Here is an 18,255-nt window from a genome sequence, read left to right as displayed (position 1 = left end):
AATCCTCCCTCTTTGCCTATGCCTTTAGAAAAAAACTGAAAGTAAAAAGTATCTTTGGATAGTGAATATTATTTACTGAACTAATAATCATGAAACAAACTTTGTTTTTTCTTAACAATGCAATGAGATACATCACATCTTACAGCAAATAATAGCAAAAGCAGGCACATATTTTTCAGGTATACAACAAAATTACCATCAGAATAAGACAAAAATTAACAAGTATTTCACACTAGAGGGAGAACAATGAGAAAACCAAAACATATAAAAGATTAGGAACACCATGATAATCCATTTAACTTGAATACACACTTGACAATACAGAGACCTCTACTGTCTACTCTAACATCTAAATGAGTATTAAATCCAGTTCATCTTTGACCTTCACTTTAGAAACTGAAACAAGAGAAACAACACAAAAAAGTTATCCTTCTATCTGCCCCCCTCAAATACTTGACCTGTCTTTCCTGAAAATAGGAAGACTGCCAAAAATATCAAGTGTTGGTCCTCTTAGTTTTGCTGGAAATCCAACTAAATATTGGTATCATGCTGTGCTTTGAAAGCCTGAATAGCAGTACAGAAACTCTTAATTTAAGAGCCTGTAAACTTTACAGAGAACATAAGAATATTTTTGTGATCATTTTTCTCTCACCTATGTTTAGAATTCCTGTTCTGTTTTTCCCAGCTCTTTATAGAGGAGAAGAAAATCTGAGCAGCTTCCTTAGCTGCTTCCTTAGCCCACACAGCGTTCTTAGGCCAGGAGTTCAACAGCTCTACCTCCTGTTGTGTGAAAAAATATTTTTCTTTTTTAAGTACTCTGATTTTTCTTTCACCTCTATTTTCTGCAAGCCTTAGGTTTACAATGATTTTAATTTTCAAATTTAATTTTCTACAGCAAAACCACAAAATAGCCAAGGCCTGGTAATAATTAGGATAGTACCCATAAACTCAGCCTAATACTGTCTAAAAGGGTGTGCTTTTTCCCCTATTTGAAAACTATTTTTAAACAATGTTTGCTTAAATACATAAATAGGATTTATGGGTCTATTTTTTTTTCCCTAAAAGAGAAGAGATAAGCAAATAATTTCTGTTCAGAGACTTCAGTGATGGTCTTCTCTGTCAATCTGATTTGGGCTGCTGTAAGCGTTGTGTTGCTCTCCTTGCCAGGTAACACAAGAACAGATATGACCTTGCACAGCCAAGAGCACAGCAGAAGTAATGCATCACCAGCTTTTGGCATCAAAAAAGTATGAAATGCCTGTGGAAACTGCTATTATGAACATGCATTTGGTGATAGAAGACAGAGAAATGAGATTTCTGATTCATATTCCTATATGAAGTTGAGAACCGTATCTGCTTCTTTTTACCAGACAAATATAAAAAAAATCAACTGCTGTAAGTCACAAGAAGTTACAGGCAAAGAAATATTTTCCAGAAGTGAAAACAAACATGAGAAAGCTAAGTATAATACTATAAATAAGGGTTATTTAAGGAATTGTCATGCTGAAACATTCATGCACATAGAAAGGAATCACACAGATGTATTAAATTGCAATATTTCATATTTACAGTTCAAGCATCTTCATACAGAGAATTAAATCCAACATCCAGCATGCATGACAAACAGATTTCATTACTGAGGGAAAAAAGGCAGATGACAGCATACAGCATTTCTTCGCTTGCAAACACCTCATTTGCACATGGGTATTCCCACTACCAGTCCTGAAGAATGAAGAAAAGATCTATAACTGAATACACAAACTAGCATTTGTTCAGTGGATCCAAATGCTAATTTCCACTGGCACCGCTTGCTTTTGTTACGGTACAGCACACCACAGTTAGTTTACTGGAGTAATGTACATTGAGACAGAGTAAAAAAGGTAGAACAGGGAATGTACAATGACAGAGATGTTCTGCTCGGATGGGCTGTTACCGTACAATGAACACCATGCACTGTTTATTGTAGTAGTCACATATTGGCCTGTTCTTTTTTCCAGAATCACAAAGCCAATTATGCCACTCAACACAGTGGGAATAAGGTAGTTTTTATTTTCTACCTTTGACCCTTTTTTAGCTGGGCTTAAATTTTCAGAGGAAGGTTCAGTTGAGCTGGTAGGCGACGGCAGGTTGCTGGAAGAATTGGATCCCTTGCCGCTCTCTCCATACCATGTGAATGGTACACAGTGTGGGAGAGAGGAGGATCGCTCTGCTAAAGATTTAGTGTTTGCTGGTTTCTGCAGCATCTCTCTGACAGTCCTGTTTAAGAGAAAGGAGCAGGAATATGCATTAGATTATAAAAGAAGGGGAAACAAAATGCCACAGAGGCAGTTAATTGTAAAGAGTGACATTCCCTGTAGCTGTGACTAAAGAACTGAGTGGCATGCAGCTGGTAGGGGCATGCCTGAAATATCTCCTTCAGCAAAAGAAAAAAAGCATGTTCTTTTGATTCTTTTTCTAACTCAAGCTTTCTTAAGACAACATACACCCAGCAAATGGAGACAGATGCCAGCTGAAAATGCCTATACTCCCACTGATTGGATGAGAACCAGCTCCTGTCAAGAAGCCACACGTTGTGTTTGTGCATTTCTGAGCCCCAGTAGTACCCCAGCATGATTAAGTCATTAGACTCAGCACTGACCCAAGTGGGCCCTGGTTCTCAGAGAAGATCTGGCTTGGATTTTGAGCACAGGCAGAATGAGTCAGATGCACCTGTAGCCATCTATGGAGAAGTTCCTTTGTTACAACAGCTAAATACACATGAAGTACTTATTATCTTGCTTTTAAATTAATTAAATAATTAGAATATTAATGGAGAAAAATGAAAGAAACATCTATGGGACTTGATCAAATTCTCTCTTTGTAATAGCAAAGATTGCAGTAATCAACTCAAAGGTAATGTCTATTATTATTATATAATTATGCCTATATTATTATGCCATAATATTATAATTATGCCTATAATGTTATGCCTAAATTTTATTTCCTTATATAATATAGCATTAGTATAGTACATTAATTAAAAAGAATTATGCAAAGTGTCTGCCTCCAAGAATTTATGCATGTATCAGAGAACCATATTATTTACATCAACATATATATTATTCAGAGCATTAAAATCCCACTGTTCTTAGCAGCCATGTGTAAATGAGGTGTAGGTACATCTACCTCAACATCTACCTTCTGGACAGCTTCTAAATCATTATTAACATAATAGACCACATATTTTGTGAAATCTCTTTTCTGTATGGATGAAAGTGAGGCTGTCAAAGGACCCCCACCTATGGAAGCAGAAGGACAATCTGTTTAGCATTTAGCAACCAAATACTCCATTTAGCAACTAAAAGAAAGGTGGATGCATCTGACCCAGTCCTTTACTTCCCTCTCATCGCCTTATCTTGCTTGAACATATAAAGTAAACAAAAATGTTGCTCAAATCACTTAACTTCATGCAAGAAAATATATGCTCCTTACTCAAATGGGGCATTTTTTCTTATCTGTAGCATTAGTGTTAGTTTCAGGAAATAATTTGGGATTTTTTTTACACATCCTGAGTGCTACTTCCTGGGAATGGCAAAATAATGCATGCAACCCTCATCTGACAACATGATTAATTCTACATCAATGAGTTGCTGTAATGGACATAATTATAACAGGATGCTGTCTTTTCATTATCCTTCTTTCAAAGAGCTTATACAGCTTTGGACTTGTAGAGAGAACATCCTCACATTTCTTGTGAGGGAAATCCTTTGGAGTCAGTAACAAAAGTAAGGGCAATGCCTGTTTAAAAAGTTATGCTGAAACAGTTACACTCCAGTTAACAGAGGTTGAGTAAGAATGACAAATGCTCACAAATTTCAACTTTGAAATCAGTATTAAACTCTGCTTTTAGCAAATGTAATTGGGATACGAACTGTATTAAAGAAATATTAAAAAACAACACAAATAACTGATTTATCACATGGACTAACAAGCAACTGATCTCTACACTGAGATCTGCTCTCTCTAAGGAAGACACCTGTGAGATCTCACAAACATCGGCAACATCCTGTGTTGGTGTAAGGGTCATTCAAGGTCTTAGAAACAAGTACACATTCATTTCCCCCACCCTATGGCTTGGTATCTAAATGCTGCATAATGTCTAACACCCTGCAAAGGGCAATAGCTGCCTCACAGCCACATAAAGTTCAGAGGTTTGGCTTTAAGAAAGCTCTCCCTGTCACTAGGGAAAGCCAGCAGTATCACTGATTCCATGTCAGCTGTGAGCAGACGCACTGGGACAGGTTTTCTGACACCAGCAGAGAGGTGATGGCTGCTGCCTGAGATCACTGAAGATCCTGCCAGATATTTGCAGAATACAAATGTACAAATGTATGCTGAGACAGAACACTGCACTTCAGCACAGTGTGCCTGAGGGAGTAAGGAAGGTTTCTTTTGCTTTTCTGATGGAGCTGCACAATGTACTTGTCACTGGCTCTCCACATACCAGACTGTCAGTAGAAATGCACAAATGGCTACATACTGATTTTCCATCACAATGTTTTTTTTACCTGCATTCAAACTCTGCTTTCTCCCAACAGCTCTTTTATCATGTCGTTTTTTGCATTGTTTTATGTGCAGAGTTTTTGAGTTGCTATGTTCTTTCTAAACTTTTGGAACATACTAAGTTTGCTTAGCCCTCCTGACTTTATTTTGCCTTTCATACTTGGAACCAGGTATCATGCTGTGATCTTGTCAGACTCATAGGTATGTAAGGAGAGGCCTTCAGTAAAAATCTACACTAGCTTTTGCAGAGATTGCATCCTGTCATTGTGAATATTCATTTATTTATTCAGAATTCCGATGCTGGTGATGTTGTGTCATCAGATCTCTCAATTCCTTGCCTGAAAGTTGTTGATGTGACATGCAGTCAGCATTTTTCCTATTTTTCAACTTAAGATGTTTATCTTCAGAAAAAAAAAAAACAACCTTCTGAAAGCATTCCTAGTGTGGGTGCTGCAAAGCTGCAGTGAACAGCTGCTGCTCAACCTCACTTTAAAAAAAAAAGTGGAATTGTGTCAAGGTTTGGTTTGGAATTGGTTCATGGACATTATTAACTGACTGGGTGCATCTTGTAGGGCTGCTCTGAAAATCAATTTCTTCAAATCCTATTAGTGGATGCAACAGCAGCAGTTGGATTTGATGATTCTTGCAAGTCACTGCCAGCTTGAGAAATTTTATGATTTTATGACATTATAAACCTCCAAGTATCTTTAGATTATATGTCAGTCTTTTGTGAGCCAAGAAATCTAGGTTTGTAAGCTCAGGTTATCTCAAAGCTTAACACTTATTCATGAAGTCAGTGGGACTGTTAATATTCCATCTGCTAGGATGATTATGTTTTTCCAACATTTCTGGCACACAATTTCTGCATCCCCAGTCTCACCCATACCTAGTGCCACAGGCCACCCTCATAGCTTCTTTCTCCTTCCGCTTCTTGCCCTTGCTTGAACTCCTTCTCAAGGGAGCCCTATAAGAATATTAGAAAACATCAGGAAACATCTTAGAAATTTTACTTCCAATCCTTTTAATGAAGAAGAGAATATATTTTAAATTAAAAAAATGCTTACCCAAGATCTGCAAGTTTTCTCTTTAGTTTTTCTGTGTGCCCTATAGTAGGGCCAGTTGTTCTTGCTGCCTGAGCACTTGTGGCACCATCTAGGATACATTTTTACATGGAAGAATGTACATTATTAATTTTAATTGGTACTTTCCATCCAGAACACTTTGTGTATCTTTTCATAATTAGATACCTATACATGTACATGTGTGTGAGTACACAATTTAATTAGGGGAATTCTCATTTTTAGGAAGATGGTGTGAACAGGAATAAAAATAAATAATTTCGGAATTCAAAAATACACAAAAAATTTAATTGAAGAAAACCAAAAGTTAACATTGATTTAGTTTTAATGACTACGTAATAAATTGAATAAGATAAAGTATTAATAGGCAAACATTCCAGTAAATGCCTTTTTTAAACTCAGCAGTAGTTTGCTTATGTTTGTTTTTTACAGAATTCATTTGGTATGTATGCTTTACTTCCAAAATTACTCCTAAAATTCTTTTTCAACTTTGGAACCCAGGGTACCTTTTATGATGGGCATGCTATGAAATAGTTAATCAGCTTAGCCAGAACATCTTTGTTAAACTAAATATGTAACCTAAAATCTAACCATTCTCAATTAAAAAACAAACAACAACCCTCCCCAAAACCTAAATGTAGCTTAGTGAATAAATCTGCCTTTAGGCATTTATCAATTTTTGATCTCTTCTGCCAATGCTATTAAATCCTAAAGAGGAAACAGGCTGCAGTATCTATAAAGCCAAAACAATGAACCTGAGTCTGGCAAACATCCTGTGAAATCTATACAGAAACTAAAAGAATACACACTACTGTGTGTTTAAAAATTCAGACACTGTGGCACTTAAACATAAAGAGTGTTCCCAAATACCCTAGAGGAAGCAAATGAAGGTCAGTCATTCATGTCACTTGTGGTTTGGTGGCTTTTTCAGTGTGACCTCAGACATACACAGCTTCTAACTGGAAGCACTGCTGGGTTTGTGGACTTCTCCTAGTGTTGCTGACTTAAATGAAACCCTCAAAATTAACCCCAAGCACCACAGCACTATCACAGGACAGTCAACTATGTGTACAGAACTTTGTGTGTTGCTTTGTAGATAGTATCTGCCCAAGTTTTCATTTGAGCAAACAATTTAGTGTGCAATTAATTGGTTAAATCCTCTGAAAAGTAGGAAAATAAGCCTTTTGCAATACCCACACTAAAAGCCATACTATTTCCACCAACGCAAGTCCTTATGTTAAAAAAATAAATTTCAAGAACAACTAACAAGCAACCTCATTCCAAAAAAGAAAACAAAAGAAAGGAATACGAAGAATGACAAAGGCAAGATGAAGTCTCTGAAGAAGAAATTCATTCCCCAAGGAGGCAGAGGAGAACTTTAGGCAATGCACATTCTGCATCAACCCTACACTGTGCACACTTCTTTCCTGTTTCCTCTAACAGTTTCTCTTTCACCTTTAATGCACACTTCTCATTTAACCACTGCCAAAATCATCACAAGAATTAAAACTTGCAACATTTATTTTCACACTAGCTATTAACAGGCAAGTGGGACAAATGGCTTTCAGGTAAAGGGGTAGTGGGTTTTTTTGAAGAATTTCTTACTGAAAATTGAGAATTTATAAAGTACAGTGGTTTTGTATTGGGCAAATAATTAAAACATTTAGTTGATGGACACTTTGCTGGTGTAGTAGGAAAAAAAAAGCCTGGAGAGCTTAGCTGGAATACACAGCAGCTACTTGGAATGGCAAATTTCTGTTCAAGCTCTTATATCCCTATGATCCCCCTCCCACACAGCTGGGGCCAGCCAGGGCCCTTTTAATAATGATGATTTGCTGAGGAAAATATTTGTGCTGGCTATGGGACATAGTGGAGCACGGATAGGTCCCAAAACCAGCTTCAGGGGCAGTGTGGATCTGAACCTACAGGGTCTGGCATGCTTGCACATGGCAGAGACCAAGCACCAGAGGCACAGGTGCCCTGCCTGGGCAGGATGGGACTTTGGCCACCCTGCTTGGGTGCATCTTCCCTGGCTCCTTGAAGTTCTTCAGAGAAGGTAAGGGAAAGCTGGTTTCTCAGAACAAATCACACAGAAGTTGTTTAATCCACCACCTCCAGCTGAGAGCTGCAGTAATGTGTGGCTGATGGATGTGGAAGGCCCTGGACCTCAGTCCCCTGCCCAGGGGCACACAGCATATGCAGCAGCCTCACGTCAGTGAGCACTGCCCACTGCTGTCACCTGGCAGCTGTATCAAAGGATGCTGCTGCTGCTGCACAAACCAGGCAAAACTAATGAAAATCATCACATATACATGAAAAAGCTGTGGTTCTAAGCTCATCATTTTGCAATGAAACTAATCTCATGCCACTTCAGCCCTTCCCACAACACTGCAGGATCTTGTAAGAAAAAGAGGAAAACACAAATGTGAGCTTGCTAATGCTCACTTCTGCTATTGAGAGACTAACTTATGGCTGTGTGTGTCCACAGAGGTGCTCTCTTTCCATTTCTAAAAAATCCCTCCTGAACACATAAAACAAATGCAATGTCTTTTTTTATTTTCTGAGCTGTACGAGTTTAACAGCCAAATTAACAATCATTTAAAATAGCATTGCTGCAACACTTGTTGCCAAATAACTTGTTTCTTTTTTTAGTAGGACTTACTAAATATGATTTTTTTTCTACTTGAAATTATATTGCTCTGGTTAATTCTAATCTATTACTCAGAACCTAGACACACCCAAAAGCATTGGTTGTTTACTTAACAGTCACAATGAGGAAAGCATGACAGCAATATTTAGACAGAGATTGTTTGTCAAACCTAAAATGGAAAGTGTGACACAGTGGGTGGAATGCAATGCCCTATTCCTTCCACTACAAGGTTTGTTTCCACCAAATTTTTTATCAATGAATTTTTCATACATCACTTGGAAGTGCAGGATTTAGGCCTTCCCTGACAAACCAATCACACATTCAAGATGAGTTTCTGAAGTCACAATCTTATGTTCACACCCTTATTTTTACCTGCAAAACTCAAATATTGAATTTAACTTGGAATCCTTAACAATTTAACCTAGTTACACAGCTAGCAATTTCAGAACTCATGTAAAAATTCTTGCAATATATTAACCTCTCCTAAATTCAGTAAAGTTTCATAATGCTGTCTTTTATGAACCTGTGTGAAAGCCCAGTACAAAGATGAAGAAGAAATAGGATTTAAATCAGTAGCAAGTCAGACACACTAACATATCTCTTCAATAAATTGTTTTTTTCAGTTAATTCAAGCAAGCCAAAGTCTGTTATAAATCTTTCTAGACCTAGTCCTGCAGACCTCACTTATGAACAATTTTTTTTATTATGTGTTTTAACTTATGTGACAGTTTGAGAATGCAAGGTGCATTGCTAAGAATGCTGAAGTGGTGTCAAATGTTAATTCTGAATTTGAAATGCACCTGAAAAGAACAGCTCAGTGTTCAGCAACATATTGTTAATTCTTATAATAAACTGGCATCTGAGACATACACCTGAACTACATATGATTGCACCCTGTTTCATCCACCTAAGAGGAAAAAAACAGAGTCAAGAGTCTGAATCAAATTAGTAACAATGAAGCAAATCTCTCCAAGAAATTACTTTATTTTTTTCTGTAAATGAAAAATCTCTACTAACCTCTCATTAAACCTAGACTTTGCTTCCTCTCAGCAATTAAAAGCTACAATCTGCTGTTCTTGCTTTACACTCCTTTCTGCACCCTCCAAAAAAATCATCTAGCAGTGCCAAAACCACATTATTTGAGTAAGTACACTGTGTTAAGCGTGTTTCTAATATGGAGGTGACCCAAGATCAAATAACATTGTTGTTTTTTTTTTAAACCACAATACAACGTTTTCTTAAGGGCAAATTCCCCGTTTTTTTTCAGTGAGTTCCAAGAAAGCCTGAAAAAAAGAAAGTAAGCAGTTCTCTATTCCATTTTAAACTTTATCCTTCTCTTATACCATCATACAAGATTATTTTAAAGTTTTTGGCTTCCAGGAAGGCAAAAGAAATTACAAGATGATGACCTTCTAGTTACTAAGGTACTACTGCACAACAAAAGGCAATAAAGTAGATAGCTGTTAAGTGAGCAAAATAATGCATCAATTTATTGTAAAAGAAACAGTAATACCTTTATCCTGTAAAATATTCCTGCCAGCTGGGTGATGCAAAGGAGATGCTTCAGAGCTGTGCCCAGATTTTGAAGGAGAGGAAAGTGGAGTGTCTCCCGAGCATATGGGGAAAGGACACCTCCTTTGTGGTGCTGTTCTTCTTCTTGGTTTTCAGTTAGGTTGTCAAGTGAGATTGCTGCACTGCTAGCCACGGGGGAGAGGGAGGAAGCACCAGAATCTGATGCTGGTGAGGATGCTCTCATGCATAAGGGCAGTGGTGATTTTGAAATGTGCATGGGACTACTGTAACTGTGTGATGGCTGTTGGTATAAGAGATTATAAAGCAGGTTATACCACTTAGTAAGCAAACAGAGCAAGATTTACTTTGAACATGCAATTCTTTTATTCATTATTTAGCTTTCTATTTGTACGAAATGCTGTAGCAGTTCAAGGCATTACCCTTTGATGTTGTTTATTGGTACAACACAGTGTTCTTTATTGGCATCTGCTTTCAGATGAAGTCAGAATAGGGCAAAACAATGAGCAAATATTGTATCAATTGTGGTAACAAATTAATAAATAGAGAAATGCACAATTCAAGCTCCTTTCACCTCCTGCATAAATGAAAAGACCCGCTCTGCGTTATAAAGCACATGTAAATCAAAAAGACCAGGATTCCAGTTAAAACACAACAGAACCAAAAAACCAGGTGTGCTGACTCAAAAGGAGACTGGACTTGCACATCACTCAAGTACATTCACAGCAGACCGGCCACAGAGAAATAAATACTGCCTGTGCTACAATGAAAAGATAAAGACAGAGGATGAACTGACCTACAGGGGCAACCTAGCACTCCCCAGGAAGCTGGAAAGAGAAGGTAGAGCCCTTCTCACCTTTCGCTCCAGGCTGTCCTCGCCATCAGTGGAGCTGATGCTGTCGTACAGCCGCGTTCTGGAAGGCCTCTGCCGCTTATTCTTCACTGAGAGCTGAGCTCGAGTCTTCAGTGCCTTGGAGTCCAGTCTCTCTGTTTCTGGAACTGCTTCATTGAAATCTGTATGGAAATGTGATTTGAAACTGTTTAACAGAAGTATCTTTCATTACTTTTCCTAAGAAAAGGAATTGTACAAACAATTGCAAGCACATGCACTTTGCATAGAATCATAGAATAATTTAGGCTAGAAAATACACATTTTACTTGTACCTGTACTTTCGTAACTCCTATAGTATCCCCAGAAAAAGTTATTTGCATAAACAAGTTTATCTGTACAGATTCAGCAAGGGCATACAAAGAACCAACTGCAGATATTTAAGAATTCTATGAAGTATTCCCACTGTTACACAGATGGCCACACAAACCCAGCTGTACCAGCCTCGAAAGTAGATCCACTTAGACTCCCTCAGAGGGAGTTACATGTGCTTGGCCTGCAGAGAGTTCTCCTCCACCAGGGCATAAACATCATTGTGTGATAAATGAAAACTGGGAAAGTATTTAATAGAAAAGAACAGAACAATGAAACCATCTTACTTGCCTGGCTTCAAAGACACCTGATTCGCGAATGTCTCGTGAGCAAAGTATACTGAACACTTCATATATGACTTGCCTCTACACCTAAAACTAACATAGCTGTACTTGTCTTAGCTATCAACCATCTACTCAAATGAAATCTGAGTATTGCAGTAAATTTAACATTTTACAAAGCTGCAGTGACTAAGACTAAAAATATTTTAAAAGGCGCTTTTGTATTTTATACTAGAAAAATAACAGATTCTTATGGTTTAACAATTTTTTTTCAACCCTCACAGTAAAAACCATAATCCATTAGACAAATTTACTTTTCTATATACTGCATTCAGAATACACTAATTAATTAAAATCTGAGGTTACAGATATTTTTGCTTTTCTTCAATGTGTTAAGAGTTAAATTTTATTTCACATGATACTCCAGAATAATTAGCATTGTCTGACTTGCAGTGATGCTTCTGCTCTAAGTATCCACAGGAAAACTACACATGGTTATTATAGCTTGAACCGCTTGTATTTGTTCTTTGTACAGACTTCTGTACATCCCTTTGTTTCACTGCTGAAATGATGCAAACTATAAACACAGGACTGAAAATGGTATTTACAGAAGCGCTCATATGGGCCTTCTTAAAGCAGAAGACCATCTGGGCCTGGAGTTTCCTACTTCCTGCACCCCATCTTGCCCTGCTTTGTTGCAGTGGAACTGGGCTGCTGTCAGATGGTCTCTGCCCCAGCCACACGTGCTGCCACCCCCAGTCCCAGCTCCCTCTTCTGCAGAGAGTGGCTGGCCCTCACAGCTCCCAGCACAAACCCACAACCTCACATGATGCTGCGGTAATCTCCCAACCCACTGGGGTGTCTGGAACATCTCTCACATAAAAGTCATAACAGTTCTTATTTCACTCCCAGAGTCAATGTAATGAGACTTTCTTTCATCAGACGTTCAACCACTTGACTCCAATGTTCTTCCATCTGAACTATTTCAGTACCACTGTGAAGCAGGGAAGAGCTCGCCTGTACTCCCACTGTTTTTCCATTAGACAGGCGACAGAGTTTAAAATCTCCTTCTGTGAACTGACACATCCCTGGGTATCCAAAGACACCCAGAAAGTAGAGACACAAAGTGCTTGAACAGGAACTTGCACAGAGATGTCAAAGTCTGAGACTGCCAAAGTTGGCCTCAGCACTGAACTGTTTAGATTTCAAACCACTGACTCCTGCCAGTAAACAGCCTGATTGTCTACTGCAGACACAGCTCATCATCACTGAATCAGGAGGCTACAATGCACTGCTGGGCTCTCAGAATAAACCATGTATTTGTAAAAGAAATGCAATCCATAGTCTAGTATTCCCTGGCAAAGCAAAGGAAGAATTATGTGGGCCATGGTAGTTTTGATTTTCTCTTTTTAACTTCCACTGATGTTACTGGCAGCCCCTGAAGCTCAGTGTGAGGTTATGTTACAGCCTGAGGAGTCTTGGCAGGATGCTGAGCACGGCCAGAGCACTGTGCAGCGTCAGGAACTGTAACACTCAAATGTTTGCAACCACCAGGCTGCATCCTCTGCTCCTTCCCAAGTCCCCAGCCATGCAAGAATGCAATAAAACACCTCAGGTCACACTGAAACAAAAATATACTTGATACAATTTTAATTAAAACATTGTATCTTTACATACCCTAATTTTTTGATGGAAAACAGACCTGCAAACCTCTGGACAAAATTCTGGGATGTGGCTGTCCACGTGCAGTCCTACCCCAGGAACCTAATGCAGAGGCTTGATCAAGAAGCATGTGTTATGCTTGCCAAACATGAGCCAGAAAAGAGACTGGAGCACCTATGTGAATGTCACAAAGGCAGTGTGCACAACCCACAGCACCACAGGGACTCTACTCACCTCCAGCTGTCCATCATGGACAACTCCCCTGCCCCTCATAGCTCCTCTGCAAACACCCATGGGTTGATGGCAAGTTCTTTTCTTAAAAGGTTTAAACAAGAGTGATACAGAGACACAGGCTCTTTGCAGAGCAAGTATCACTATGTTAGAGTCTGATCCAGACCTCAGAAACTGACACAGAATTTACTGGAAAGGGTATATGGAAGTCAGAGTGCTGCAGCATTTTTAAAGATATACTTATTTATAAAAATGAGGTTTTCTCCCCCTTATTAGAACCACAAATGCAGCCTGGACTCTAAGGTCTAACTATGTAGCTTCTGCTTTCAAAAAATCATTGCCGATTACCAATTTTTCCTAGCAAATAATTTGTGCTAGTATTCATGTGGTTAAACTTGGGCATTTAAATTCAGAGATCATCTAGTCTAACACTCAGAAATAATTAACACTGGTAACATTTCTCCAGGAGGACATTTTTGGAATTAAAAAAGGCAGCTCTTGGAAAAATTTCATGCAAATGCATTGATTAAAACCCATAATTTTGAAGCACTGACATGCAGATTTTTAATACTCTACTAAGAACTTCCATCTTTTTAGAATTAATTTTAACATTTTTCTTTTTTTTTTACATGTAGAAATTCTCAGATTTTAGCTCTTGAGCCATAGATGTGTGTTGACATTCTTACAACAGTACATGTAAGCATTTTTCTGAGTCAAGTGAAGAAAACATAATTTCTTCTCATAAAACAAACTACTAGAAGGATTTGTGTTAACAGCACTGCTAAGTATTAAATGTTCTATAACACTTACTGAGTGTCTATGGCAGAAATACAGCCTTTCTTGTCATCCTGGGTACTTTTCTGAACTTCAGAGATTTCATTAAAATTAACACTTGACAGAAAAAGCAGGTCTGTGAAGATTTGTGGAAACCAACTGCACAAAGTCTGCATATCACCGAATACCATTTCAGCGGGACTAGCTCCTTTTTATACACATACCTTGTTAAAAATATAATTCATATTGATTTGTTTGTAAGGCAATATTGCCGGTGTCCACACTTGAAATGACTGCTAAAATATCAATATTAATAAAACACCTCTGTGGTGGATAGAAATTAATGTATTTCATAATGTATTTCTTTTTTTTTCAACAGAGAAATAAATAATGTTACAGTTTCTAGGAATCCTGGGCTCCATCAAAAGCAGGGTGTGACCTCAAAGGAGGTGATTCTGCCCCTCTGCTCTCATGAGACCCCAGCTGGAGTGCTGCATCCAGCTCTGGGACTCCCAGCCTAAGAAGGACATGGAACTGCTGGATCAAGTCCAGAGGAAGATCATGATGTTGATAAGGGGACTGGAGCACCTCCCCATGAAGACAGCTGAGGAAGTTGGGGATGCTCAGCCTGGAAAAGAGAAGGTTGTGCAGAGACCTCATAGCAACCTTCCAGCATCTGAAGGGGCATACAGGGAAGCCAGAGAGGGACTCCTTGTCAGGAACTGTAGTGACAGGACAAGGAGCAATGGTTCACACTGAGAAAGGGACATTAAGGTTGGATATGTGGAAGGAATTCTTTACTGTGAGGGTGGTGACACACTGGAACAGGTTGCCCAGAGAAGCTGTGGCTGCCCCATCCATGGAAGTGTTCAAGGCCGGGTTGGAGGCAGCTTTGAGCAACCTGGTCTAGTGAAAGGTATCCCTGCTCATGGCAGAGGAATTGGAACTAAATTATCTTTAAGGTACTTCCAACCCAAATAATTCTATAATTCTGTGGTTCATAGGAGTTATGGTTTGGCTCAAACAAACCTTGACTTAAGCCATCCAGGCAGGTCACTTGCTTAGTATCTAGATTTTCCACTGGATCTCCTCTAGAAACTTCTCCAAAAGATGTCTGCCTTTCAAAAATGTTGTTGTTATTGTTAACCTGGCTTCCATTTTGCTTCATTAGCCTGAAAACTTCTGCTTCCAAGTCTTGTATCTGAAAGAAATTCAACACAGTATTACCAAAAATATTCACCCCAATACACCCTCCCCATTAGAGATATTGTTTTTCCAGAATATCACACAGAATTGTCTCATTCTTCAAATATAAAGAGGAAATGCTACTCACACGAGCTTGTAAGCCTTGAACCTCTACAAGGTGTGCTTTCTCCAAATCTTCTATTTTCTTGCGTTCAGCTTCCTGGCGTTTGATGAAGTCAAGTTCTCTTAGGGGAAAAAAAGAAGATGTATTTGCTGTCATCAAAGCAATCAGAGTGAAAAAAAAATATTTGCTACTCATCAGAAAAATCTGTCCCTGCCAAATAATTTATTAGTCACTTAGTAAGAACTATGAAACTGCAATCAGGACAAAACCCTAAGCAATTAGGCTAAGGGAATATGCTAGGCAATAATATAAAAATGGCAAGAGCAACTTATCTGGAAAAAAAAATCAGTTCTTACTAATAATCAAAATAGCTAAACTGGTTTCTTTTCCTAATCTGTCTTTACAACTAAACCAACATAGCTCAGTTTATGCTTTTCTATGTTGTAGGACATAGAGCAAAGTCTCTGTTTTACTAGAGTATGACTGTGCTCCTTTCACAGAATGGACAACCTGTAAGTTTGCAGGTACAAATTGAATTTTCTAAAGGAAATATGTCACGTCAGTTAAGGAGTCCGAAGTATTTAAAAACAACTGACTAGATCTTTTACTAATATAAAGCAGAATGTCAATGGAAAGCCATCCAAACTCATTCTTGTGATTTGCCCTATCTCTTTTTATTTTGAATATCAAAGAAATTTGTGACAGAAAACACACAGGATACAAACTAGTTTTGGAACAGTCATGAAATTCCAAAATAGGTAATGATATTTTGATACTCTAACCCCCTTTTTAATGGGACAGGATATTAATTTCTGCAATCCCAATTATCACGTGACATTGCTGCATGTCTTTGAGTTTTCCTCTTTAAATAAGTTTATTTCAGCAGAAAATGAAAAAAGCTGCTGCTGCAAAAAAAAATAAATCTGGGGAATGGAAGCTGTTATAGAAATATAAGATGTTATTATTCTTGCTAGCCACCAGGGAGAGGGGACCACATGAAACAGAGGGGGCCAGGAAATCATCAGTTAGCTCAACTCAGCTCAAACATTCTTGGCATCTACAAGAAGAAGAAAAATTAAATGTAAAATGCAACAAAACAATATTCCTTTTGATGTTACATTAGTACACAGCAGAAATGAATCCAGCTGATACAATACACATATAAATTGCTGCAAACTTTGGTAATTAAGTGCTTTACTGTAATTACTCTTAGTTGTTTGCAATTACATTGAGCTATTTCCTAATTCTGAAACATACCAATCTGGAATATTACAGACTAAGTCTTTATTTAGGTACAGTATGACTACAGCTTGAATACTAGCATTTTTCCATAATGGAAAGTGTCCATGCTTTTCATGAATAAAAAAGTGGAAAACAGTGTTTACCTTACAGGTGTTTAACAGTGGGTTTCATATTTCAAAATATATCACATACATGTTTTCTAACTGGCCACTAAGTCATTTGCTGAGCCTGGTGTAGCTGCTTACTTTTGCTGAAAATCCTTGATTAATTTCTTTGCCTTGTTATATTTCTTCTCCAGAGCCTGATACTGGCTTTGCGTCTCCTTGAGGTGCTCATTCACTGTGTGACACAGGGTCTGTGCCTCAATCCAATAACTCTCTAATTTCATCATCCTTTCCTTATTCTCCTCAATGTTCTGCTGGAGTTGGGTCTTCTCCAATTCCCACCTCACCTTCTCATTCTCAGCAGCCTGCAGCTGAACAAAGGAGTGGAGATGCAGTCCATGAAAAGCTGCAAAGTGCAGCCTAAGAGTTCAGGATTAATTCAAACAACACAAATAGAGAGAATCAGTAAATCAGTAACTACAATAGTAATATGCTGACAGTGGGAAGAGTGTTCCAAGACAAAGAAAACAGGCTGATACATGTATTATTCTTCCTCATAAAACCAAGCAGAGTTTTTGCTCAGTGTTCCAGTGCAGCCTCTGTGCTTCTCTGGGTTATACTAACCTGACTGGCTGACATTTAAAATGTCAATAGTGGAGTACCCAGACAAACTGCAGGGTTAATCAGCCAGCACATGGGATGCATTTTGCTTTGTGCATGTGACTCAGGTGCTATAAGGCATTTACACACTTTCAGAAAATGATGACATTTCTTATTTTGGGAGGGGGGAATTTGATTTCCAGATTTTTTTTGTTTGTTTGTTTTTTGGTTTTAGTGTTCTCATTTTCTAACTGAAGCTACCTGCAGGTTTCAGTGTTTGGTGCTGGATAAGGGTAGGGTTATACAGCATCTTGTGGGATTTAGTTCCTATAATTTAGTAAACAAAAAATGCCTTAACATCCCTGTTTATTTATCAAGAGTTCTTAATTTGCTCTAGGCAGTTCTGCTAGCATTATGGATGATATACACCAAAAAAATTAACTTGTTTGCAGTTTTATTAGTAATATACCTCAATGAGTCACATTTTCTTCAGCTCTATTGAAAAGATGAGGTAAAAAGGTCCAAAACTAAAAGGCACATTAACCCTAATTTTGCAAATGGATATGCACAGAGGAATGTTTACACCCACACATTGATGCCATCAAGTCAATGGGCCTTGGCACAATCCCAAGGGATCGACTGTGTGGCTCCAATTGCTAGATTTGAACTGGAAAGCAGAGAAAGAAAAGATTTTTGACTTTCTGGACTGAGACAGGACAACAGAAATTGTCCTTGCAGAAAACAGTTGCACTCTGATTTTTTTTTAACAGTAATTTATGCAGATTTGATAAACACTATGCAAAATACAAAATAATAGTGAATGCAAATGCTGCTGAAAAGAAATAATAATCTAAAATGTTTTCTTGAAGTACAATTTTCTCTTTTTCTTATTTTATTTCCTTTATAATATACTCAGACTCAAAGAGAAGGATGTCATTATAAATCCTAGTATTGCTGAACTACTGAATAATCAGTTAGGTTCCCATAAAGGTTACCCCAGTACAAAAAAAAACCCAATTCTTTTTTATTGCTATAGCAAATTTAATTTAT

At 38.1% G+C, this 18,255-nt stretch overlaps 1 protein-coding gene across 1 annotated transcript in view; it reads right to left on the bottom strand.

The window, feature by feature from the left end:
* The window catches only part of PPP1R9A (protein phosphatase 1 regulatory subunit 9A), a 132,420-nt gene that overhangs the window by 10,339 nt on the left and 103,826 nt on the right, over positions 1–18,255 (bottom strand). The window contains 9 exon segments of the mRNA XM_036403693.2: positions 2,058–2,256; positions 5,429–5,506; positions 5,607–5,694; positions 9,785–9,883; positions 9,886–10,084; positions 10,658–10,815; positions 14,980–15,151; positions 15,284–15,380; positions 16,747–16,976. Coding sequence (XP_036259586.1) covers positions 2,058–2,256; positions 5,429–5,506; positions 5,607–5,694; positions 9,785–9,883; positions 9,886–10,084; positions 10,658–10,815; positions 14,980–15,151; positions 15,284–15,380; positions 16,747–16,976 — 1,320 coding nt within the window.

The sequence above is a fragment of the Molothrus ater genome, chromosome 1 (genome assembly GCF_012460135.2).
Source record: "Molothrus ater isolate BHLD 08-10-18 breed brown headed cowbird chromosome 1, BPBGC_Mater_1.1, whole genome shotgun sequence".
Classification (NCBI taxonomy): domain Eukaryota; kingdom Metazoa; phylum Chordata; class Aves; order Passeriformes; family Icteridae; genus Molothrus; species Molothrus ater.
The sequence above is the reverse complement of the archived record's forward strand: the minus strand, read 5'-3'. Positions and strand labels throughout refer to the sequence as shown.